Consider the following 24250-nt stretch of genomic DNA (forward strand, 5'->3'; position numbering starts at 1 on the left):
GGGATTGTTCGTTCCCTTGCATGTTGTATTTAGTGTTGTGAGCAAGTCCTCCGTGCTGATAATGCCTACATACCGAGCACAGAATTCACTGTGTGGTTTTCATCATGACTGTTCAGGATCCTTAATCATTTAAAGCAAATCTTCCATAAACACTTTCCCTTTTGCTCCTCAAGATCCTGTTTGCTCAGCATGCCAGAGTGAGTATGTCATCTGCAGGAGATGAGGCTTCCAGCTGCCTCATCCTCTTTGGAAAGCATTGAATATGCTCTAACAGTGGAGTCAATAAGCAGAAAACCTTGGATGAATGGAAAAGTTTAGGTTGGGAATTGTTGGTCCTGGTAAGCCTTGAGGGGCACCATGGCTTTTTAGCTGGGAAGGAGTCTGGACATGTGAATTATGGATACCAAGCTGTGGACACAACATGGTCAGGCCTTGTCTTCTGCTGAAAACTGCCTCTGTGAATAAACTTGCTATCCAGCTGTGGAAGTGTTAATTTCCAAACCAAGATATGATGGAAAGGTGCTGTGAAGCCAGGCCTGGGCACTGTGTAGTTGTAAAGTATCAAAAAGTGTAGTGGTCAGATGTCATCTTCCCTCTCAGCGACAGTGTTATCGTCTCTGTTTACCCAGATAAAAAAAGGTAAATTCTGCATTACAAAATCAAAAACTACAGAGACTGTTAGTGGAGCGTTATCTCCTCGCTTTTTCTTTTATCGCCTCTTGGTTGCTTTAGCAATCTGGCTTTTTGTTTTGCAAATTTGCGTAGAGCTCTTTAGAGAGGGAAGTGCCCATAGACGTGGTGTCTGAAAAATGGTTCAAAAAGCCTTTAACAAGGTCAGACTTTTAAAGGAAAGGCAAATCAGCTTCATGCCTTTTTTTTATTATTTTATTTTTTGGTAATATTTTCTCTAAGTTTGTGATGGAAACTTAAAAAGTTTGGGGAAGAGCATCAAACCAATATTGGGTAACTCAGTCAACTGCATTTTAAATTCCTTTAGCCCTTCGGGGGACAGTTTGGGGAGCTTGAGGTATTTGTGTTACCTGCGTGCTGCTTTTCTGAGCTTTGCTTTAGCCTGTTAGAGCAGAGGTGGAGCTGGGGGAATGGTGTGTGCACTGTCACATCGACTCTGCGCCTTTCCAGATGTGGTTGCAGCTCTTGAGAGATGCTTGTGCAGAGGTTCGCCTGGGTGAGCCCTGGATGCGAAGAAGTTACATCCCAGAAAACAAATTTGTCTTGCACCCACCCTTTCCCCTTCATCTTTTTGGCGATAAAGATCGTGAGAAAACGGTGCCGTTACAGACAGCCCTTATCCACTGATGGTGTTAATGGCCCGATCACACCCCTTTTAATTAATGAATGGGAGAAGCGCTTTCAATGCCAGCCCGTGTCTTGGGTTTCTCCCATTCCTGGCGGGGCGGCGAGGGTGGTGCAGCCCCTGGGATCCGCTCAGCCCACGGCAGTGCCGGGAATTCACCCCAAATCCTGCGGATCCGGGACCCCGCGGCTCTGCGCCCATCGGGAGGCAGCGCGGCGCTCCCATGCAGGTGAGACAGGATGTAGCAGGATGTAGCCGACTCCAACCTCCTGGGCTGGTTTTGGAAGTCTTTTCTTGCTACCCCCTGGCCGTGCTGCCTCCAGCCCGTCGTTTTCTCCTCGGTAGGTGCTGGATTGCACAGGTCTGCGGTGCCGGAGCCGCTGCTCCCTGGGGATTGGAGTTGCCAGGTCCTTATCTGGAGCCTCCCCTGGAGACACAGCCGGCCCCGGACGCCGCTTGACTTTCACCCGGGGGTGCTCAGCAAAAAGCCCTTGGACACAAATTTTTTTTTTTTTGGGAAAAAGATGGAAGCTGTTCAGATGTTCATGCCCTGCTCCTTTGACAGCCTCTCTCTGTGAGTGATGCTTTCCCCCTGAGCAGATTACCGCGGGGTTTGGTGTGGTTATGGTGGAGGTTGTGTTCTGGGAATTGCAATTCCAGATTCTGTGCTTGGGACTGGCCACTCTCCTCTGCAGAGCCACAGCAGCTGGGCTGACCTGCTCAGATACTGGTGGTGACTTTCAGGAGGGGAAGACTCTGTGTTTAAATATATATATACATATATATGTCTCTTGTTCTGAAACTTCATGGCATAAACACAGGTTTGGGCTAACAGAGGTTCTGTTTCAGTGTGTTATCACTGTTATAATATGGAAGCCTTAGAAGATACTTTAGATTTGCAATTTTTCATCTCCCTTCTATCATCAGTGGTAGTAAAGGATTGTAAAATGCGACCTTTACAGCTTCTGGATTGAACCTCTTCATTTTACCTTGTTCCTTAATCTGGTCAAGATCCAGCTTTCCAGGCTATACTGCAAGCTGTGTCCCCAAGTAGGTGGGCATTCAAGCAGATCAACTTACGGCATTTTATTAAGTCAACACTCATGCAAAAGCCACCTCCAGAGCTTAATAATTATTTACTGAGTGCTCCTGGGTCATGAGAGAGGTTTTCATTAAGTTCAGAAAGCACTATGTTCAGCCACTTGTGAAGGTGTGTTTTAAAGACAGGAAGAAAAATGGAAAACTACTACATGGTGTACAACAACTTTAAAAAAAATTCTTAACTGAGGATTGAATATTTTTATTTGTGGAGTTGTGTTGTGTTCGAGGTGTTTTGTGTGTTGTAAAAACAACACAATTTTCTGTTGTTTATATTTTATTTCAAAGCAGGTCGTTCCAGCAAATGAATTTGATTTGAAATTCAAGCTTTAGCTCCTTGCTGTAGTAGGTGGATGGATGTTGCAGCGTTTTGCCTTCCCTGCCCAGCCAGGTGCACTCAGTGCATCCAGGCAGATGGGTGGGTGCTTTTTGTGCTGTGGGCTGTCCTGGGGGTGCAGCCACAGTGCAGGGCAGGATACAAAAGCATTTAGGAGGCACAGAAAACATTTACCTTGATGGTGGAGCAGGGGCAGGCAGCCTGTCTCTTTAAACTTGTAACCTTCAAGTGCGGAAACCTTTCATGTACGAGCCTGAAATGTAGTCCTGGCTTTATTATAAAGGCTGATAAAGGTCTCCACACCGTTTTTTGTAACTGCTTTGTCCTTGGCAAGTCAGGACGTAGGAGGGTGCCAAATCTTGGGTTTGTTTTTTTTTTATTATTTTTTTTGCATTGATACTTCGTGCAGCGCCAGGCGGTTGGCGCGGGGAGCAGAGCGTCGCTGTAACCCACCATCAATTATTAAATGTTAGGAATGAAGTACAAAGTGCTCCAGGGAAAATGCTGTAGTAGTTGGAATCCCTTACCTTGGCTGAAGGGGAAAAGGGATTGTGTACATGGTTTCTTTTTGTTGTTTGTGGGCTTTTTGCATTTTGTATTAGTTTGTTTTTTTTTTTTTTTTTTTTTTTTTTTTTGGTTTGTGCAATCTGTCTCCTCCTTGCATTTGTTTTTTTCCTTTTGCTGTTCTTTGCTTTTTTTGTCACTCCTTTGAGGCAAACAGCTGGCAGGTCAGAAACTACTACTGGCATTGTTGCTTCAGCCACATACACAGTCCAGGGAAGAAAAAAAGTTTCTTGAGGTTTTGCTGCTTGGTAGAGAGGTTGAAAAAAGAATTTGTACAAATCAATTTTAATTTTGTAGAAGGTCTAGTGATTTTCTAGGAGTGGTGTTGAGAGCTGAGTGGTGGTCTTCTGAAAATGTCTTCTGGGAGTCAAGTATTTAAGTATCCACCATTATAGCATAGAACAATCTTAATCTTTGAAGCAGGGAGATGAAAGATTGCCAATATTACAACTCAAATGTGGATGCCTTTATTTTCTCTATGGATAATTATGAATGGGATAAGGGTAATAAGACATAAACAAAAGCAATTAAATCCGGTGTTACTTCTTACCTCTGAGATCTGGTGCAGCTCAGTGGATTTCTTGAGGTGCTAAATCTGCTTTTCTTGGCTGATTTCTCTGTGGACTAACCCATTAACAAACAGTTGGCATGAATGGAGGGAGGAGAGCAGCAGCCTCACTCTTATGTGCCATATCTTAATTAGGAGCAGAATAGTCCATCCTGCCCAGAACAAGTGGCTTCGAAGGCTCTTTGTCTAAGAAACATTACATTGGAGACTTTTTTTTTTTCTTAAAAAATATTCAAAAATCGTTCCAGTTTCTAAAGTAGTTTAAAAGCAAAGTTGAGTTAATTATTTTATTTTCCAGTTCAAAGTCTCCAGAGAAGTTTCTTGATCAATGCACAGGTAGTGCAGAATAATGCTTGTACATCAGATAACTCATAAGTAATGCATGTGAACCAGAGCATTTGTTTGATCAATTTATAGAATCTGCAAACAAAACTGTCCAACGAAAGACAAGTTTGTCTTTTTGCCTAAGGAGACAGATAAAATAATCAGTAAACATCTGGGAAGGTTATGGTCTCTGTGGCTTGATGGCAACAAAATCAAACTTGATTTTAATGTGATCAGTTGCCTTTTATTATGCAATGGCCAGCTGCATATTAACTCATGTATGCAGTAGCTAACATTTCCCAGGCATCTGTGCAAAGGATGTGCAATTTAAACTTATTTAATAAAGCTTTATCACTTCATGATTAATTGGATTGGCACATGACACATAACTAATAACTCTCAGTCTGTATTACACTGTGCTTATTAGAGTGCTAATGGATAACTGGTTTAATCATGTGTCAATTAAAAGGATGAGTCGGTTTCATTTATTGCAATTAGATGGTTTCCATAAACTGTTTGCAGGAAGTATCTGAATTGCATCGTGTATTAGCTGTGTGTGGGCTCTGCTCCTGGCTCCACGTAATCTGGGGGTGAATCAGTTGGTGTAGGGGAGTTTTGGATCCACGTGTCCACTCTGGATTGTTCTGTGGTACATGGCACCGAGCTTGGTCATGGGAGATCTCCCTGTGCCACCAGAACATCAAGGTCAATAACCTTTAAAAGTAACCATTTTCAAAACTCTCTGGATGAACCTTTTGCAATAAAAAGTTTTTCATCGTTGCTTTGGTTGGAAAAGTGAAGTTCTGACAACACTCCTGTTTGCTCTGTGGAGGTACATGGTCATGGAACCCAAACCATCTTCTGTTCCTTCTCTTCTGTGCTTGAGGAGATGAGCTGACATGGTGGAGAAGGGAAGCTGGGTGGGAGAATGACCAGTGTGATGCGTGGGACAGACCTAGAGGACGAGATACCAAAGTTTCAAAGTGTTTTTCATGTTTGATCAGTGCCACTCATGGCAGGTGGAAGCAATGCTGGTATGGGGAGACCGTCATGCACACAGGAGGAGCTTTACAGACACCTGGGAATAAATAACAGGAAATCTGTCTGTGTTCCTTCCCAGTGCTTGTGACTGAAGCATCTGGTTAGGCAGGCAGGTGTTCTGAAGCAGCTTTTATCCCAGAATAAACATTATTTGAACTCACCTGCACTAGTGTGTGATGGTTGGGTGCCCATCTCCCTTTCCCAGTTATTATTGGGTAGGATAAGAGGAGATGGCCTCAAGTTTTGCCAGAGGAAGTTCAGATAGAACATTACAAAGAATTTCTTCACTGAAAGAGTGAGTTGTCAAGCACTGGAGCAGCCTGTCAGGGAGATGGCTGAGTCACCATTTCTGGAGGTATTTAAAAGACACGTAGATGTGGCACTTGGGGACATGGTTTAGTGGTGGGCTTGGCAGTGTTGGGTTAACGGTTGGACCTGATGATCCTGGAGATCTCTTCCAACCTAAACAATTCCATGATTCTGTGGCAGTAGCTGCAGTCTGGCAGGACATGGCTGTCCGAGCTGTCTGCTTTCAGGGTTCATCTGCCTCTTTGCCAGGTAGAATTGCAGAAGAAATAAAGCCTGGGAGCATCTTTGCACTTTGGGGAAGAATTTGGCAGAACAGCATTTTATGGGACTGTTGTCTCATTAAAAGACACAGTACCTGAAGCTTCTGTTTACAATTTTTGATCAACAGTAGAGCCCTGAATCACCTGCAGGAAGCTGGAAAGACTCTTGGTGCAAGTAGGTAAAATAACTGTGTGAGCAAGATGAAGTTCCGAACAGGAGCTGTTTGAAGTGCTGTGGAAATAATTTCTCCTTTTTGCTCCCTCTCTTTTCCCAACATTTTTGTATATGGGAAGGTTCTTCTGAGATGGTTTCCAGCACACTTGGCTTTGGTAGGCGGAGAAACAGTTCAAAATGAAAGAATGTGGGAGGAACTGCTGGGTTACCAATTTTGCAACATTAGGTATCTGTAAAAATTGCCAGTAGCACACAAATGAGAATACTGACAAGTGTGGTACAAAATTGGCCTTTTTCCAATATGAGGAGAATGAATCCTTCCCTGAAAGAAGCATTTGAGTGACTTTGTTTTTTCCTCATGTATTACAGTGGTCTTCGAGGTGGGATGCACAATGTTATTAGTGGGCAGAAAGAAAATATGAGTACTTCAGTATTACATACATAGTTCATAAACAAATAAGTAAACATTTTGGGGGTGCATGTTCAGACATTCCTGGTAGGAATGTAATCAAAACAATTGGGAGACCACTGATCTAAAACTATCCTGGTCATGGAAGTGAAGCATCTCTTCGGTTTGAAATTGTGAAAGTGGTTCAGATGTGCAGCCAGAAAACAAGCTGCTGGATTTAGATGTGAGAATGCTTCACCCTTAATTGAAAAGGGAGTGTTTTTTACAAGTATCACAGTCAATGACTTGTCTTGAGCAGCTAATTAGTACGATTATTCCGCAGCTGCATTAGTTTCACCACAAAGGTTTTCTCTTGTTTTATCAAAAGGATCAGTGTCTCTGTGAATGTTTCAACATGACAGGTCTTAAATAGCAAGATGGTCCCCTGCCTCCCTGCCCCCAAAATGTGTGCTCTGGAAGAGCAGAGTTTGATCTCTTGGGGCAGTAAGCATGGGTTCTCTTTTTTTTTTTTTTTTTTTTGTTTCTGCACTGAACTGTGTTCAACATCAGTCCTAAACAAAGCCAGAAAACTTCCAGCAGTGCTGGCTCTGGCTGTCTGAGCACAAGAGTGATCAGTGCCCGCAGCTTCCAAGCAAGACCTGGAAGGGATGCTGGCTCCCAGACTTGTGTGTCCTGCCAGCATCCCGCAGGTATCAGTGCTGCAGCCAGAGGTGGGGGTTTCAAGAGCAGCTTCCTCCTAGAGCCAGGAGGGTTACTGCTGGTTTGCCAAGGCATGGCCCATGGAATTTGGTTCTGTGGGCTAAGAAAATGATGAGTTGCTCCAGAAAGTGTCCCTGCAGTCCATTGCATAGTCCTGTGGTCTGTCCCATGCTCTCCTTGCCAATGCCTGAGAAATGTCTCTTAGGTGGTCAAGCTGTGCTGTGTGCTTGAGTGGGCCAGCCTGTTGCTCTTTGTAAAGTATGACTGGAATAAAGCTGTTGCTGTTGTTTATTTTGCCTGGTTTTGTATCTGACGGTGCTTGGAAGATGCTGATAGGCCTGGGGTGAGAGTTGGGTTTTTTGTAGAGGTCTGTTTTCTAATTCCGAAAAGTCACTGCCAGCACAACCAACCCTAAGGTAGTGTTATGCAGGAAATCAGTGAAATACGTTATGTCATATTTTCATGGAAGGTAGATTCACTTTACTTTGAGCTAGATCATTGGACTGGAGTATTATCCATACCAATCATTAGACTTGCTTTAGCTCTTCATTATTTATTTTTCTTTAAAAAAAAAAAAAGGAATATATGTGCCTACTACTGTCTATAAAAGCATTTGTTTTTCTCGTGGGTGGTTACTGTAAAATTTGAAAGAGCAAGTGGCTCTTTACAGCTGGATGTTGGCGTTGGGGAATGGTTTGGCTGCAGCCAAGTTAAGGCAGCCTAAGGTGCCCACTAAGTACCTGAAGTAGGTCGGCTCCGAATTCCAGAATTCCCCTCCGGCCGTGCCGCGGATCCTCCTCGCCCATCACTCCCCACATTCCCCCGTAACTCCACCAGCTCCGGCCGCCGGAGCCGCCATCCCGCTTCGTGGAAGCTGAGCTGTCTTTTCTCTGGTCTTCCCACAGCAATTCCGAGCATCCTGGCGCTTCCAAGCCTCCCTTAAGCTCCTCCAGCATGACCTCACGAATCCTGCTCCGACAGCAGCTCATGCGTGAGCAGATGCAGGAGCAGGAGCGTCGGGAGCAGCAGCAGAAGCAGCAGGCAGCCCAGTTCATGCAGCAGCGAGTGCCCGTCAGCCAGACACCTGCCATCAACGTCAGCGTCCCCACCAGCCTGCCCCCCGCCACACAGGTGCCCATGGAGGTCCTCAAGGTACGCACCTTTCCGCTCAGGAACTCCTCAAAACCCGCTTTCTTTAACAGGGACGTGGTTCTAGGCATTTTTCAACAACCGAGTTCTGCAGATAAGCTGAGTTCTGGCTTAGTTTGAGGCTTGTTTTGTTGGCCTTGGTAGCAAAGAATGGAAAAAACTTTTTTTAAAAAAAGTTTGCGTAACTTTTGTTTTCTTTCAACTCTGAGGTCTCCGGAGGGAGGTTTTGTAACAAAACTTAAGTTTTCCATCATTTTTCCCTTTGGAAAATGCTTCTCCGTCTTTCTAGTACTTAATTACTTTCAATATGAAGAAGTTATTAGTAGATAACAAATCAATGTTTTGGTTTTTAAAGGAAAACAATGAAATAGTTTTATAAGACGGAGTCAAAACTCTTTACAAAAGAGCTCCTCAGAAAGCCTTAATCTGAAATATGGGTGAGTTTCCAGCTCCTTGCAATGAGTCTTTGTAATCCTTTTTTTGTTTAAATGACTTGTTTGCTATTAGTAGCTTTGGATTCCTTGTCCCACTGGAAACTGTAGGAGCTTGTTAGTGTCCCTCTGTCAAAGGAGATGTAGCTTGCTAATTACTCAGGGAAAAACGTGAACAGCTATAAGAAAAGAGATAATTTCACGCACTGCTTAAATTCAAGTAGGCTGAAGCACCGTGAAATGTGTGAGTAAAACAATGTCAAATGTTTTGGAGAAGTTTGCTGACATATTTCATGAAAATATGATTTTCACCCGTTTTGTAGCGTTTGCTCTGCGTTATTGCTGGATCTTTTTGTTACAGTTTGTTGTTTAGTCAGTGAACATATTCTTACCACATAAGTTAGTGGAGCTTGGTGACAAACCGCTCATGTTTTGCTTGTTGCTGTTGTATACCAATGATAAGCAGTCAAAAATTCAGTTTTAAAATAGACTTGCCGGCTCAGGATTTCGAGGTGGTCTGTGTGACAGGTTTATGGGGAAAATAGAGGGTAATTTTATTTACTGAATCTGCATTATGGTGGTGTGTTGTCAGCGCTGAAGCTAACACTGATTTGGAATAGTAGAGTCATAGTCCAGTATGTGACCTAGGAGCAAAAAGGCAGCAGTTGAATTTTGAATTCTTTCTCTCTCTCCATACTCACACATTTCCATTAAAATTAAATGCAATATTCTTTGAGCACATGAGCATATGTCTATAAGGAGTCTGTAAGGAGTCTGAAATTGTTTGGGAAGAATTGTTTTGTCTAACCTTTGTGTATTACTCACAGTGTTTTTGTATAACAATTTCTTCAGCTTGTTTCGAGGTTATGGCTGTAGTTATAATTCAGATCCAGCAGATGTGTAGGTGCTATGAAATAGGGTTTTTTTTATAATGCACCTAGCTAAATAAGCATATATTACACTTTTTACATCCTTTCATCCTAATCTGTTACAACATGAATTTTAGGGTATTTTTTAAATACTGTGAAAACTTGTAGGAAAGTATTTACTTTTTGATGATATTTTACTGATGAGGAAGGAGTGTAACATCTTGAAGAAGCATTAGCAGTTGTCATTACTGTTCGTTTTGCAAATGCTTCTTTCTATGGGAGAGAAGGAAAGGCAGCCCTTGATTTCTGAGGGCTTCAGAAATCTCTGCAGCCAAAAGGTGATGCTCAGTTATTGCAAATGGGGTTCCTGGGACAGGAATCTGTGTGCAAAGCTGTAACCTGCTGGAGCATTGCTAGGAAAGGACTTGCACCTGAGCCCTCATCCCTTAGGATTCCAAAAGTGTTATTTGTCCCCCATTTCCCTCTGATGGAGAAGGATCTCCTGGAAAGAGGTGGGATACCTCTCCTCCACTTGTCTTTAGCCCAAATAAGAGTGCATTACCCTGTAGAATAAAAAAATCAAGATAATGTGTCCTTAAGCAGCTTGTAAATTAAAAATAGTTACAGGCAACAGGTACCTTTTGGGGATGGAATTCCATTTTGAAGGTGATAGTTGTGAAAACAGGAGCAACCTGCTGGACCAAAATGATGTCTGTCTTCTCATCACCTACATTTCCATAAGGAACAGTCAAAATCAGCAAAACTAAGTCCTCTTGGTCTCTGCCTGTGAGAGAAGAGAAAAACTGCAAAACTGAGAAAAACAGCTTTGCATAGTTTGGTACTTGTGTTTTTGGTGGAGAAAAGCAGTGAAAAATTGACCTTTTTTTATCTTAACTCCTAACAGTGGGCCAGTTCTGTACAAAAACAAATTAGCACAAAATGCCAGGTTTGAAGTCATGATCTTCCTGAAAATTACAACTGAGGCTTCAGGGAGAGTAAGATTTGGCAACAGATCCATATAATTTTCTTTGTGGTTTTGGGGGAGATTGTTTTGGGGTTTTTTTCTCATGTTGTTTTGTTATTTTTTTCCAAATAGGATATTTGGCTCAAAAGCTGAGATTAACAATAACTCAGGATCTTCCTGGTGCCAGTGTGCTGACAGCCAGCTCTGGCTGCAGTGACATCATTTCCCTGCAGCTGCTTTTTACACTTCAGTTGTTTTTTAGCTGTAGACAAATTTTCCATATGAGTTGTACAGAAGTTTTAATAGATAAATAGGGAACTAACTTGCTAACTTTACTATCCAGATGGCCTGGATTTAGTCACCTAAAAGAATGAGATAGACAAAAAGGGGATTTTTACACTTCCAGAAATGTTAACTTGCAAGACAACTTTGTTTAAAAGTGATCTTTTTCAATGTTACTTCACAAACAAGACCAAATCTAGCAGCTGGTTTTGTTGTTGTTTTTGTTTGTTTGTTTTGGTACTTGGCATCAAAAATCCCACTCTAAGCCTGTTGAATTTGTCAGTGTTTTGTGGTTTTAATTATATTGTGTGACTTGCCCTTTCACCCATATCTCACAGTGTGAGAAGGAGAATAATACTTGCATATCTGAGGATGGTAATTCGGAATGACTGGTTTAAAAAGAAGCCAGAGGTGCTAATGAGCTTGGATTTTATATTTGTTTTCAAGATGTCCATTTAGAAACAATACAGAAAGAGAAATACGTACTAATCTATGTCACATTGCATAGGCATCTCCAGATTGCATAACACAGTGTGCTCAAGGCCATGAGTGAATAAATGGGATTTCATTTTCTTGAGTAATGACTTCTCATTGCATCACTCCTCTGCCAAGTAATGTAGCTTGGCAAGGTAGGAGATGACCTGCTGGAATTCAAATTTTGCATTGCTTTGTGCTGCCTAATTAAGAGATGGACTGGGAGTAGATTTGATGCTTTTGGAACAGTATCTCTTCAACTCTAATAGCAAAAGGAAGATTTGTTACAGCTTGTGGTTATCCTTCTGTGCAGGGCTGGGGTTGGCTTCATGGGCTGGTTTGTCTTTAAGAACCTTCTCATCCATTTCCACCATGACAGAGATGTCACCAGGAATTCTTTGCTTCTGCTGTAATTCACCTTCTTTCTCTGCCTTGGAAACAGGAATTTAATAGAAAAAGTTATTTATTGGAGTAGTTTCAAGCCCTAAAACATCAGGACCCATTCCTGAGGTACAAATTAAGCTTGTGTTTTTATTTAATTAATTAATTTATTTTTTATTTAAAAGGATTATCATCTTTGCAAAGAGTTCATCTTAAGATGACCTTGTACTACTTCTTCCATCCAGATGTATTTTAGTTTTGTACACTCAGTTAATATTAAGGACCTGTTCTTGTTGGTGGTTGAAGTTACTCAGTTGTCTGGTGGGAGTCCTTATCTGCTGGAGCAGAGGAAGCATGTTCCAGATCTCAGTTTCAGAATTCCGATGCTGATCTCTGGGAATTGCTTGCTGCATTTCTGTTGCCCAGGGCTTGAGGAGGTTGTACTCAGGTCCCTTCTTGCAGTCACTGAGGCCTGGTGATAGGTTAGACCTGGTGGTCCTCAGTCATGCATTTCCAAAACAGTGCTGCTATTGATCCCATAACTTGTGGGGGATGAATTTGTTTAGGGGGAAATCCTCTTGGTCTCTAGTGAGGCTGAGATGTTCATCAGCTTCCCCAGAGCTGTCTTGGACTTCATCCCTTCCTGTCTTCCTGCTGGAAATTGCTGAATTATTGTTTCTTCTGTAGTCTGAGCAGCTGTGTGTTAGCAGTTATTTAGGGAGCATCTCCTGCTGATGTGATAGAGTTGCTGGGTTCTGCTTTTCACATTGTTCATGCCCTCCCCCTTGCCCATTCCCTGCTCTCTTCCTACCAGGCAATATCAGGTTCTTGTAAAGTGAGTGGTCTGTGGAGTTCCTGGCAGCAGCAGGACAACTCCGTGCCTTTGTGATGGCTTGTGATACCCTGGCCTCATCTATAGGATAGTTTCCAGTCTTCTATGTCAATTCAGGTAGCTGATTTTAGAATTTTATTGTTCAGCAGACAGAAACACTGACTTGTATGACCAAAGTTCTATATGATGTCCCTCTAGCATCTTCACCAAAGCTGCACTGCAGCAGTCTGGATTTGGAGCTCACCACTGTCTACATGCTTTTAGGAGACAAAATAGGAAAAGAGATTTCCTTTCTCTAAAACATCTAAAAGATCCAGGAGTAAAAAACCAAGGAATTACTCTACAGGCTGAAATGACCAGCCATCAGTCCTTATTCCCACGAGAAAGACTGCAGGATCCTCTGTTTTTTGGTTTAGTCTTTGGGAAGTTCTGCTGATAGAAGTAGAACCAACATGTTGATTAAGGCTTTCCTTTGAGGTTTCCTAACTTCTATTTCCTTTTGTTTAAGTCCACTTGTCTCATGTACAGAATTGACAGTGATTCTGAAGGTGAACTGCAGAAATCCAGAGGAGGAGGGACTCATCTTTCTGCTCATGTAGAGACATACCAAAAACTGAATTGTAGCTGTGTTGTGTGATTTGTGTTGCTTTGCCTGATTTCTGGAACAAGCTTATTGTGTAGAGCAAGTATGACACTATCCCCTAAATCCTTTGGACCTGCCTGCCCAAAAGACAATGTGACATTGCAGGAACTGTGGCTGGCAGTGTCCTCCATGGGAGAAGCAGCACAGGAACATCCCTAGGAGGCAGCAAAGGAGGCTCAGGGCCAGAACCAGCCCACAGAATTGCAAATCAGTTCCACTGAAAATATTACCAGTTCTTACAGGATTGAAAACATTACTGGTGGGCAGCTGACACCCAGCCCTCTGCATGTCTCACTAAGCAGATGGAAGGTGGAAAATTAAGGGTGAACATTTCTTCCCTCTGTCCCTCCATGTCACTTGTTGGCGTTTCTCAGTTGGTGCGTGGATGTGACACTTGCTGTCATGTTTCTGATGCACCAGGTCATGGGTTGATGGAACCTAAACTGTGGATGTGCTGTGGATCCCTGTCCCTGATGCTGGATGCAAAATGCTCCCAGGGATGAGGTTGCTGCACATCCCCTTCCTCCTGAGTGCTGTCACACCAAATGCATAGCAAGACAGAAATCTGCTGGACTTCTCATACCTCTTCCTCCTCCTTTGTCTGCCATTGGGATTTAAGAATGTAACTTTTTGGCACAGATGGGAGATGCTTGATGCTACTGCCAGGAACAGCCTTGGGCTGCAGTGGGAGCCTGCAGTGGTACAGATATCTTTGGAGCACTGCATAAGTGCTTTGCAGGTAATAAGGGAAAAGCAGGTCTCCTCACCAGCAGATGAGGGACATTTCATCCACTTTTAGCTTGTTTTTGGAGAATAAGAAAGCAGTTGCCTTGCTCCAGGTGATCTGGAGAAGGTGGTCCTGGTTTGAGGATCTAAATGTTGAAGTCTCTGATTTCTGAACAAAAATCTCTACTTGTGCATGTATTGCCAGCCCTTCCTAATAGGACAGTTCACCCCAAAATACATACATGTATATTTTATATATATGGAAGCATAGGCCACAAACCCATTTTAATAGTCTGTTTCCATACAACTATGCTATGTATATATATAGAATATGCTAAATATTTAAAAAATTGTCTGCCACTAAAGCCCTCACTTTGGATTCCCCCTGCTGCACTGCCCATGTTTGTGTCTTCATGGTAGGTGTTAATTGCTCTTTTGGTGCCAGAATTTCGTCATGGCCTTTCTTTCTTGTCCTAAGAAAGGTGAATCCTTTTCAAAGCCTGGAGCCCAATACTGTTCACTGGATTCCCTCTCTTGCTTTATTATTCCAACATCTTTGCCCAGCTCATGGCAGGGGTGTGGGCTGATCACTGCTGATACCTGTGTGGGTGTGTTTGTCTTTTACTCAGTGCCATCCCACTGCTGAGTTTGTGCTCACCTTTCCCCCTTCCCACTTTTTCTGAGTGGACAGGAGTGCAGGCAGCCAGCCTTGCCTCTCTTCTTCACCTTCATGTCATTATTCCTTCAGATTTCAAATGTGCCACCGCGACAATCTCTTTGCATCAGAAACCCTGTATTTCTTCATTTTTGAAATGCCAAACATTTCTTCCGTTTGATGTTAATGACTGTTGGACATATATTAAAAAAATACCTTATTACTGTTACTAAAATACTCTCAATACTATAAGAGTATTTAAAAATACTCTTATTATTTTTCCATTGTGCTTATTCCAGAGAGTGACCTGTGGAAGCTCTGCCTGGCAGGGAAGGCTGGACAGCTGGCAGTTCTTGGTGTAATAATTACTATAAGACTTCATTGTGTAGAGGACTTACCTCACAGTTCTGAAGAGCAGGAACAATGGGATGGCAAGATAAATGTGTGGTAGTGCCTGCCCCAGCAAATGTGTGTTTGTGGACATGCTTATCTGATTGAAAGTTAATTTAATCTCACCTGACAATGGCAGATTGTAGTATGTGCTGGTTGTTAGGTAAGTGTGGTGTGTATTTACAATCAAGAACTTAGACAACTGATTTGCCAGACTGAGTCTTGGTGAGCTGCAGATAAAACATTTTAACTGAGGTTACTTACACTTGGTGACATACCTTTAGCCATCAGCAAATTCTTCATAAAAAAGAACTTGCATTTAACTACAGAACCACTAAATTCTGCCTTGTCTCTTCAGCCTTCATGTAAGTAAAAGTATCTCTCAGGCCTTAAATCTTCTGCTTGCTTAGTGGGTTGAAAGCTATTTTAAAACAAGCACCGGTGCTTGAGGTCTGCATCAGTAATAGAGGTAAAATGTAAACTCTTGCTTAACACCCAGGGTATTAGACATTAAAAATGCATGGAATTCGAGGGGGCAACATACTTCTGTGTACGAGTATCTGATGGTTGACTGCTAGTGCAAAACGCTGCTCTCACCCTTCGTCCCAAATGCCCTTTTCCTATGCAGGCAAACGTGTGTTGCTTGGCTCTTGAGAGAAATGGTTGTTGCTGATGAAGATGTCTGATCTTTCCATCTTGTTTCTTCAGCTGTGCCCACTGTGACACAAAAATGCAGTTCCTAAAGTTGTGAGACAAACTGTGTTGCCAAATTGTGCTACTGGGGGTGAGAGGATTTCTTGGGAAAATGATGTGAGCAGAGTGGGAGAATAGCTGAGAAACTGTTCCTCATCACAGAGCTCTTGCCCTTGCAAGTTCACAGTAGTTACCTGGAAGTTTGAAATAGCGTATTTGGCACAGAGGAAATCAGGACATACTCAGACAAAATGATACAGATGTCTGGAGGTCCAAGCTCTGATTGCTCCTTGGAAATTCTTGCTGATTTATATCCTAGTTGGTGGTCTTGAGGATTTGCTGTCTTCCCGCTGGCAGGGGAGCATCCACAAAATTAAGAAGGGCTTGCTAAGTTCTGTCTGTTACAGCTTCAAAGCACTCTTTTTTATGGTCTAGACATATTATCTGCTGGCTGAGTTACCAGACCTTGGGAAAATGGTGGTTCACCACGTGTCAGTGGCTGTTTTGGACCTACAGAAGATGAGTTAATCTTGTGCAGATTAAGATTTGTAGGTGCCCATAGTTATGGGTATTAAGAGCATTGATGAGGCTCCAGAGCCCCCAGCTAACAGGTTTTAGCAGCTTGTACCAAGTCTTTTGTCAGGCAACATGAATTTAATAACCACCTTACTCCTGGAGCCAAGGCTGTAAGAAGAGGGTGAATGCTGGTCACTGCAGTTGTGTTGGCTGAAGCCATGGCTTAATTTAGCAGAAAATAATGCCCAGAGCCACACACAGAGCTGGAAAATGTGGGGGCTGGGGGGAGATCCAGGGGGGCCTCTGCTGACACCTTTGATAGGCGTTAAATTTTAAATGTGAAAACTCAGATCTGCTTAAAGTAATCTTTGGGTATTAGGTATACTCACAAATATTTCAGTTCTTCAGCTGGTTTGGCAGCTTTATTCTCCGAGATGCTGAACCTGTGTAGTGAATGAATTCAAAGTGACAAGCTGGAGGCATTCCTGCCATTCAAGAGAGGCTTAAGGAATTTCTTATTGGCTAAATTACAAATATGTAGCATTTTGCCCAGCACTGCATGGCAATTTCAACCTGCCTGACCGTGACAAGATTAGCACTTTTCCTCCCCCTCCCCAGCAGTAATTTTTTTTTTTTCTAAAAATTAGATTAAGAAGTACCAGGCAGAGATGCAAAAGCTTGAAAGAGTGAAAACCAGCCTTACCTTGAATGATTCTGTCTGTCATTGGATTGGTTCCTTAATTAGCCCCATGTCCTTTAACCTCTTGAGAAATAAGTAAGGGATAAATTTGGGGATAAAGACAAAGACGCCTGGAGATTTACCACACACCGCTAGGTAATTCATCAAGGAATGTTGGTAATTAGCCCTGCCTCTTTCCTTTCTGGCTCATTTAATAAAACTGGTTGATTTAAAATAATGCCTGCTGGTTCATTATCAACTACTTTAAGAGCCAAGTTATGAACTTGAAACAAAACCCAGTATTGTGTTGTCTGCAAAGGACCTGGCAAGTGTGTTTTGTTTTGTTTGTTATAAAAAGAAATTGCTCTGTCTGGTCATCAGTCTCCCCAGCTTGATAATTAAATATTACTTTGTTTGGATTACCATTTGGCTTTTGGGGTGTATTTATTTCTAGCGTCTACTGCTGAGAGGCAGAGAAGAGGGGAAAAAATCCAAGATCTTGAAGAGGTACATGTCAGATTGTGTTAAGAAAGCATGGCCTGATGGAATTCAGCTGAATAAGGACATTACAATAGTAGTAAAGTTGTAAAGTAGTAAAGTACAATAGTTGTCCAATTGAGGAAATGAGCAACTGCTTTAACCCTTTATCTCTCAGAAGTGAGTGCCAGCTATGTGCCTTGTTCTTTGAGCAAAATGATCCATTTTATTAACCCATCTCTTTAGTGCTTGTAAAGGAAATTTTCTCTGAGCTGAGGACAGAGCTCATCTAGTTTGTATTTGCTTAGGAAACCATGCACCAGTCTCTCTTTTCCTTTATAGATGGGAATAGCATTACTTGGAAATTAAACGAGAGGATCAGGCTAACCATGGATCAACACTGCTGCCTTTGCACTCTCTGGGAGAGGATCTCAGTGTCCGCTTTGGGTTTGTTACAGCAACAGCTGCTGGCCAGGGGATCTGGTTGGGTCAGTCTGCCTGAATTAAAGAATGAACTTACTGTAAATCTTCCTTTAATAATTAATGTCAGTCTTAGGTTGCAACACTTCTGAAACTGTTGTGGGCTAGAGGAAAAGCAGGCAGTGCTGGCCTTCTGCTGATGGAATCCTCTATAAGATTTTCTGAACATGGAACCCCTCAGTATCATTTGGAGCAGAATTAGATGTAGTGTTTCAGTGCAACTAAGACAGAAAATCCTGCTGCTCATCTTCTATCCATCTCTTTTCCATCCCCTGGGGTAGTGCTTATTCTGAGGGATCTTGTGTTCCATTTTGTACCCAGCAAAACTATGTGTCTGCTTTTATATGCTTGGCAGATCAGTAAATTAAAAAAGAAATTAAATGTGATGGCCTCTGTGGAAATATAACTCTGCCAGTGATTCTTTTGTTACCGATGATGAAAATAACTTGCTCCTGCAAACAGTTGCAGAGACGCCTCTGGGGTGCTGGGGTAACAGCTCAACCCTGCAGGTTGTCACTGGAGGTTCTGCCACTGGATGCCAGTTACCTACTTGTTTATTATTTTGAGACCTGTTAATAAACTCTGAGAGTTCAAATTGATTTTCAACTAGGATTGTTTTTGTTTTTTTTCTAGCTTGTAACAATGTAGAACAGAAAATTTAGTATCTTTTAAAGAAACACCAAAATAACCCCAACAAACAAAACTTTAATACCAGTTTTTGTCAAGTTAGACTGTCCATTCCAAATAGTTAGGGTTGTTTGAAAATTCTTGTGTAAGTTATACAGTGCAAACAGATTGTTTTTGAGTTGATCCCCAGCAGCAGGTACTTCCACATTAACATTACAGTAATTAAACAGTAATTCATGGTGCTGCACTTCCATAATTTCTCAGCAGATGGCATTATGGTTTCCAAGACTGTATTCCTTGGGAAAGCTCTCAGCTGCAAGTGAATTCATCATTCTAGACTGTTCCCTTCACTGATGAAGGCTAATACTCAGATATTAAGCCTGTTTGAACACATTATTCTACTTGTGTTGTTTGGTTGTGTTACTGTATTTTATTTTCCCAGAGGTGCCTTTAAGCCATTAACCAGGTAAAATGCTGTATGTGAGAGTTACTGCATTCAAAAACTAAGGCAGGCTGCCTGTTTTAAATAAAACTACCACTGGTGTCCAGCAGAAGTAATAAACTTTGTCAGCAGGTAGACTGGAGCATTAAAAAAATGTTAAAAGACAATGTTTTCCATTGAACATTCCCAATCCTCAAAGCTATGTAAGACACAACTGTTCTGCATTAAATTCTACGCCCTTCCTGCTTTGTGCTACAAATCCTGGATTTTGTAGAAAATGTCAGCCAGGGAAAGAAAAATAATTTGGACCAGTATTTGATGCCACTGTGGAAACAGTAACAAATATTAGCATGCTCCTAAATAAATGTGGTTTGCAGAGCATGGAAGGCATCAGCTGGTTTTGGGGACCCCAATTCTGTGGATCCCTGGCTCCTGATGATGTTTTTGTTACTGACCTGGATGGAATCTGTGTTCTGTCTCGGACACACTGACATCAGCAGGAGCGTGTCTTGTGTGTCCAAAGAAACCAAAGTTTCAAAGAGCTGATTTTCTGTCTTGGAACAATGTGCTCTTTCTATCTATCTGTGTGCCCATCCTCTCCTTCTGAGTGCAGAGAGGGGCAGATGTGCTCACCAAGGGAGCCTGGCCGGCCACGCCAGTGCCGCGGATCCGGAATGTCCAGCAGCAACCAGGCACCTGGAGTTATCCTCGCCTACAATCAAAACCAGTCCATTAATCTGAGAGGAAGCTTGTGTGTTATAAGCAAGGAGAATCAAAGCTTGTATTCCAGGCTGCCTTCCTAAAAGTCACCCAGAAGTTCCTGGTTGAAACCATCAAAATTTAGTTTGTGGACGTAATAGTTGTCTGTGAATTAAATCTTTCTGTTCCGTCAGAGGAAAATACCAAAAAGCAACTAATGGAAATTCTTTTCTTGGAAAATAGTCTCTGCCTTGAATACTTCTGAAGGCTGAGGTGCAGCAAACAGCCTGTCTGCCTCTCTCAGGTCTTCATAAAACTCACGTCAAGGACCTGCAGGCAACACACTAAACTTTGTCTTTAAGACTACTTCTAACTTCCTCAGGCTGTGACTTCTCTGCTTGTGTTTTTTTCTATAGGTGTGTGGATTTTTTAATTTTTTTTTCTGGATTTGGGCAGCCCTGGGACTAATATTGTCAGGAAAAAATTCCAGTTTACCAGTATCAGTGATCCAGAGTGCCGTTGCCCTTAACCAGCATCTCTGTCCTGATAGCACCTAAGTGATAAACCTGCTTTTGGGAAGAGTTTGTTTTTACTGAGGGGGAAGATCTGCTGTTAGTTCTGCTACAGACTCATGTGAAGTAGGGCTGTTCTGTTGAAGAATGTTAACATTTCAGAAACTGCTTTAAAATTAATTATAATAGTGTTTTAAAGTTAAGTTTTGTCTTGTTAAACAGAAAATTCTGAGAAGTGACTTCTGTTTAAAAAACTGTGGCAAAATCACCTGTATTATAAGTTACTGATCACAAAGTTGTCCATTGAGTGTCTGAAAACATTTTTTCTGTAGTATTAATTTGTCTATTACACAGTTCTGCTTCCTGGCTGCCACCAAAACCATACTTTGCTGAAATACCTGTGTCTCAAAGAAACAGTTTGTTTAGGGAGGGAACAAAATGACCTTGAATGAGTCAGCACTTGTGTGTAGCAATCGTAAGCCTCCCGTGCTCTTTGCTTGCTAAAAGGAAATGAATTCTGGACCACAGGCACCATTTATTGCAGGGCACTTAATGGGCTCCATTCACATGAAAGTTCATATATTCCTTTAGGGTTCAGCCCTGTATGGTTTGCTGTGTAAAACTACTATTTAATCATGCTACTTTGGCTTTTCAAAAGAGTTTATCCTTTTCATACACTGGCTTTTTGAGGGAAGAAAAGTGATTGCTTCTGCTTTGGAGTGCTGCTTGTGCAATCAGTGGTCTGTGCAAAGTGCCACTTCCTCCTTGGGTCACTGTTCCGAATTGCCTTTTGCCTTTCCCTGCAGTGTTTGATCTAAGACATGAGGAGAAACCTTCCAGCCTGGGCTTCTGCAGGATTATCCTTTGAAAACACTTCTCTCTGAACTTGCACCTTCCCCAGGGAAATGGATTAATTCCATTTATCTGCTTTGGTTAAAGGCTGTAAGGACTGAGTTGGGTCTCGATGGCTCGGCATGATCTGAGCACAGAGTCTGGATGCTCCTCCTTGGATGCAGAGTGAGGAATGTGCTGACTGCTACTGGCCCAGGGAACAATGACAGATAACTGTTAGAGGAACACAGTTCAACCTGGCATTTTCTTCTCTGGTAGCTGCAATTCCAGAAAAGATGCCCAGATAGCTACTGCTGCCAGCTGTACATAATCAATAAGCAACTTGATGGGGTAGATCAGAACCAGCTTTGGCTGTTACTCAGTCGTGGAACCCTAGAATGATTTGGGTTGGAAGGAACCTTAAACATCATCTAGTCCAACTCCCCTGCCATAAAAAGGTGACTTTTCAAAAAATCAGTTCAGTGGTTTTGTTTGCCTTGGGTTGCTGTAGTTCTGCAAACATCTGTACCTGTGTCCCAGGGAGCTGCTGTGGCAGGGCAAGAGCAAGCAGTTGGACATCAGCCCTGGCACCTTTTGGGACTGACTCTGCCTTTACTGTGGAGCAGCCACAGTTTTGAAGTCAATTCCCAGTTGCCCTCACGTATTACATATTAGCTTATTTTTGCCCAGTGCTGTTGATGAGTATTAATTAGATTCTTGTCAGAGGAAATTAAATGAGGAGGCCTCATTATCCAGTGTTATCCAGCCACTCCTGGGAGTTCAGTCTGTGAGAGCAGACTAGAGCTGGTCTGACACCAGTGACTTGAAGTGCATCATAGTGTTCTGAACCATTCACCTGTGGGTCCCACATCTCAGACTATGTTGTATGTCCTTGGCTCCAGCAGATATTTTAACATCTTAAAGTTTCACTTTTCATCTGTTCAAACTCCATTTAAAATAAACTCTACAGTGTGAGTTTATTTGTATTTCTTAAGCAATTAGATCTCTAAAAAAATTTGTGCCATCCTGTAAAGTAGTGGTATGCTAAAATGGGTTCATAGTTTTTAAATTGGTTTAAAAAAGGGCAAGGGAAGGGGGGAAGTCTGAGTTAAGATGTAGTTAATTCCCATCTAGGCTCTGATTACATCCCTAGCTCCAGCATCTGGTTGCTTTGAATTGTGTTATGTTCCCATACAGTTTCTTGAGCAGCTATAACCTTGTGTGTGGTGTCAATCAGTGGTGCAAGGTATGTTGTGAAATACATGTCATAGTGTTTGTATTTTTCAGTGTTAAAAGGAAATGCACGATTTTTTTTGCATAAATACAGCTTTAGTGAAAGATACTTTCCCTGTTTCCCCTTGTGAACATCAAGCTGTTCTTGCAATAGCACTTCAAGGGTTACGTTAGTGAGGGTCAAGTGCGGTTTAAAATAGGATTCTTCTGAGACCAAGCCTGGAGGCCCTGAATTTCTTTCTCAAAAGACATTTTGATCTTCTGACAAACTAGTACTTCTGAATTTCTTGGTGCTTCATATTTGCAGCTAACCTTTGGAGAACTGGAATGATAACACACACTCTTCTTTGTATTTTGTGAATGTGCCTCCCCTGGTGAGTCGATGGCTTGTGCTTTTTTGAAGTTCAGATGAAATCATTAAAAAGAATTTTCTGTAAGATGTTTGGAAAGATGGAATTTTTCTGGTGTCATGTAATAAAATGCGTTTCCAGTCCTGCAAAACGAGCCCTAACCCTTACCTTGACAGGACTTCACGCAGGAAAGAATCAAGAGCTTGTGTTCCCTTGCCAGCTGAGGTTTAATATTTACTCACATGCTGCAAATGCTGCTCTGACAGGTTTATGCATATGTTGGAAAAACACCATGGCAGAATTTAGACTATCTCTTTATATAACCTATTTTTCAGTCCTAAAATTTTTGTGATAAGGAACATGCTTGTGCAACATCTGTTGAAGTAATGAACCCGAGTGCAGTTCTTTATTACAACTGCAATATAAACAGTGCTCCTGACAGCTGACTGGGGTTTTGTCAGATATCTCATTCAGTTGATGATCCTGCCAGTGCCCCATCCTTTGGCCTCCTCGAGGGTCATTTATATGGGTAGCAGCTTCTCATTTCACAGGGTAAATTATTATTTGCCCGCCCATATGTGAAATAACATGAGGAGGAGGGTTTTCAACAGCTCGTCTCAGGAAGACGTGGAGGGGCAGGTGTGGGGAAGGTTACAAAATCAGCCAAGGGGGATTTATTTTGTTTTTGTAGGTATAAAATAGATTGTGATGCCATGACTCCATGCATGTAAAGCTTGAGATCTTAAAGGGCTGAAATGTTGGCATCCCTGTCTAATAAATGAGCCCGTGTTACTCTTGTTTTTTCTGGGAGCCCGACAATAGCTACTGTCTGACTGTTGTGGGAATAAGATCATGGAGTGTAGAGGTGAGGTCATGCAGCCTAATGGTTATTTGTCCTAAATATGTCTTTCTGTTACAGAATTATTATGGTGACATACCTTTAGCTAAGAAATAACTAAAACACTAAATTGCATTGTAGTTTCTGGGTTTAAAATTAAGAATTAAATAACTATAGCTAATTTCTTACTCTTGTTACTTTTAATCTCTTGTGGCTGCTGTGATGTCTGCTCTGGCATCTACTTGTGAGTAACATATCAGGAAAGGAAAGATGTGACGTTGCTTAATGGAAGTGTTGGACTTCAACACTCCACTCACAAGGAAGAGCCACCATCATTCAAAGGTAACCCTGACAGTGTTGGCTTTCAGTTTGAATGCTCTGTGTGGCACCAGTTTGGCCCCCTAGGTTAATTCTCCTCCAGAGCAATGTCATGCTACTCCACACAGGGAGTGACCCACCTTTGTGGCTTGCCAAAGCCCTCAAAAAAACCCCTCGTTCTGGTATTTAGCAGAATGCTTCAGATCAGAGCCAGTTGGGTTTGCATGAAGGTGACTTGGATTATCTTACCTTAGCAAACATGATGATCAAGCACTCTAAGGGACTGAAACTCTTTTATTATAACTCAGTAGGTTTTAATACAGTCATAAATAACAGCACAGCTCGTTGAGCAGAAGGATAAAAATCAAGGAGTTCAGTGGTAAGCCAGCTTGCATTTCCTTCATGTAAGTGAAGTCAGCGATTTATTATTATTTTAGGCTGTGTCTAATGATCATATTAGTGGTGTGAATAAAATGGATGTATCTGGAGTGCTTTATTCTTCTGCTTATTCAAGCCTTCCATATTGGGGCTGACATGAGACATCACCAGCTGTAGGCAAAGTGGTGTAGAGCCCAGCTAAATCTTTCTAATTCTCTATTAGCTGTAACATGTAGAAGCTCAGGGCATGTTAGCAGTGTAAAACTGGTTTGAATTAACACC

General features: G+C 42.1%; 1 protein-coding gene across 12 annotated transcripts in view; it reads left to right on the top strand.

Annotated features, from left to right (window-relative positions):
- Positions 1-24250, top strand: part of MITF (melanocyte inducing transcription factor) — a 101081-nt gene that overhangs the window by 47465 nt on the left and 29366 nt on the right. For 9 of the 12 annotated variants that reach the window (XM_083869616.1, XM_083869620.1, XM_083869623.1 and 6 more), the window contains exon 2: positions 8005-8251. In XM_083869616.1, the coding sequence (XP_083725742.1) occupies positions 8005-8251 (247 nt within the window). Of the gene's footprint in view, positions 1-1456; positions 1545-1750; positions 1890-8004; positions 8252-24250 lie in introns of those variants that run through there. The other 3 variants (XM_083869621.1, XM_083869622.1, XM_083869625.1) reach the window with 2 other exon arrangements.

This window comes from Zosterops lateralis (assembly GCF_965231275.1).
Source record: "Zosterops lateralis genome assembly, chromosome: 11".
Classification (NCBI taxonomy): domain Eukaryota; kingdom Metazoa; phylum Chordata; class Aves; order Passeriformes; family Zosteropidae; genus Zosterops; species Zosterops lateralis.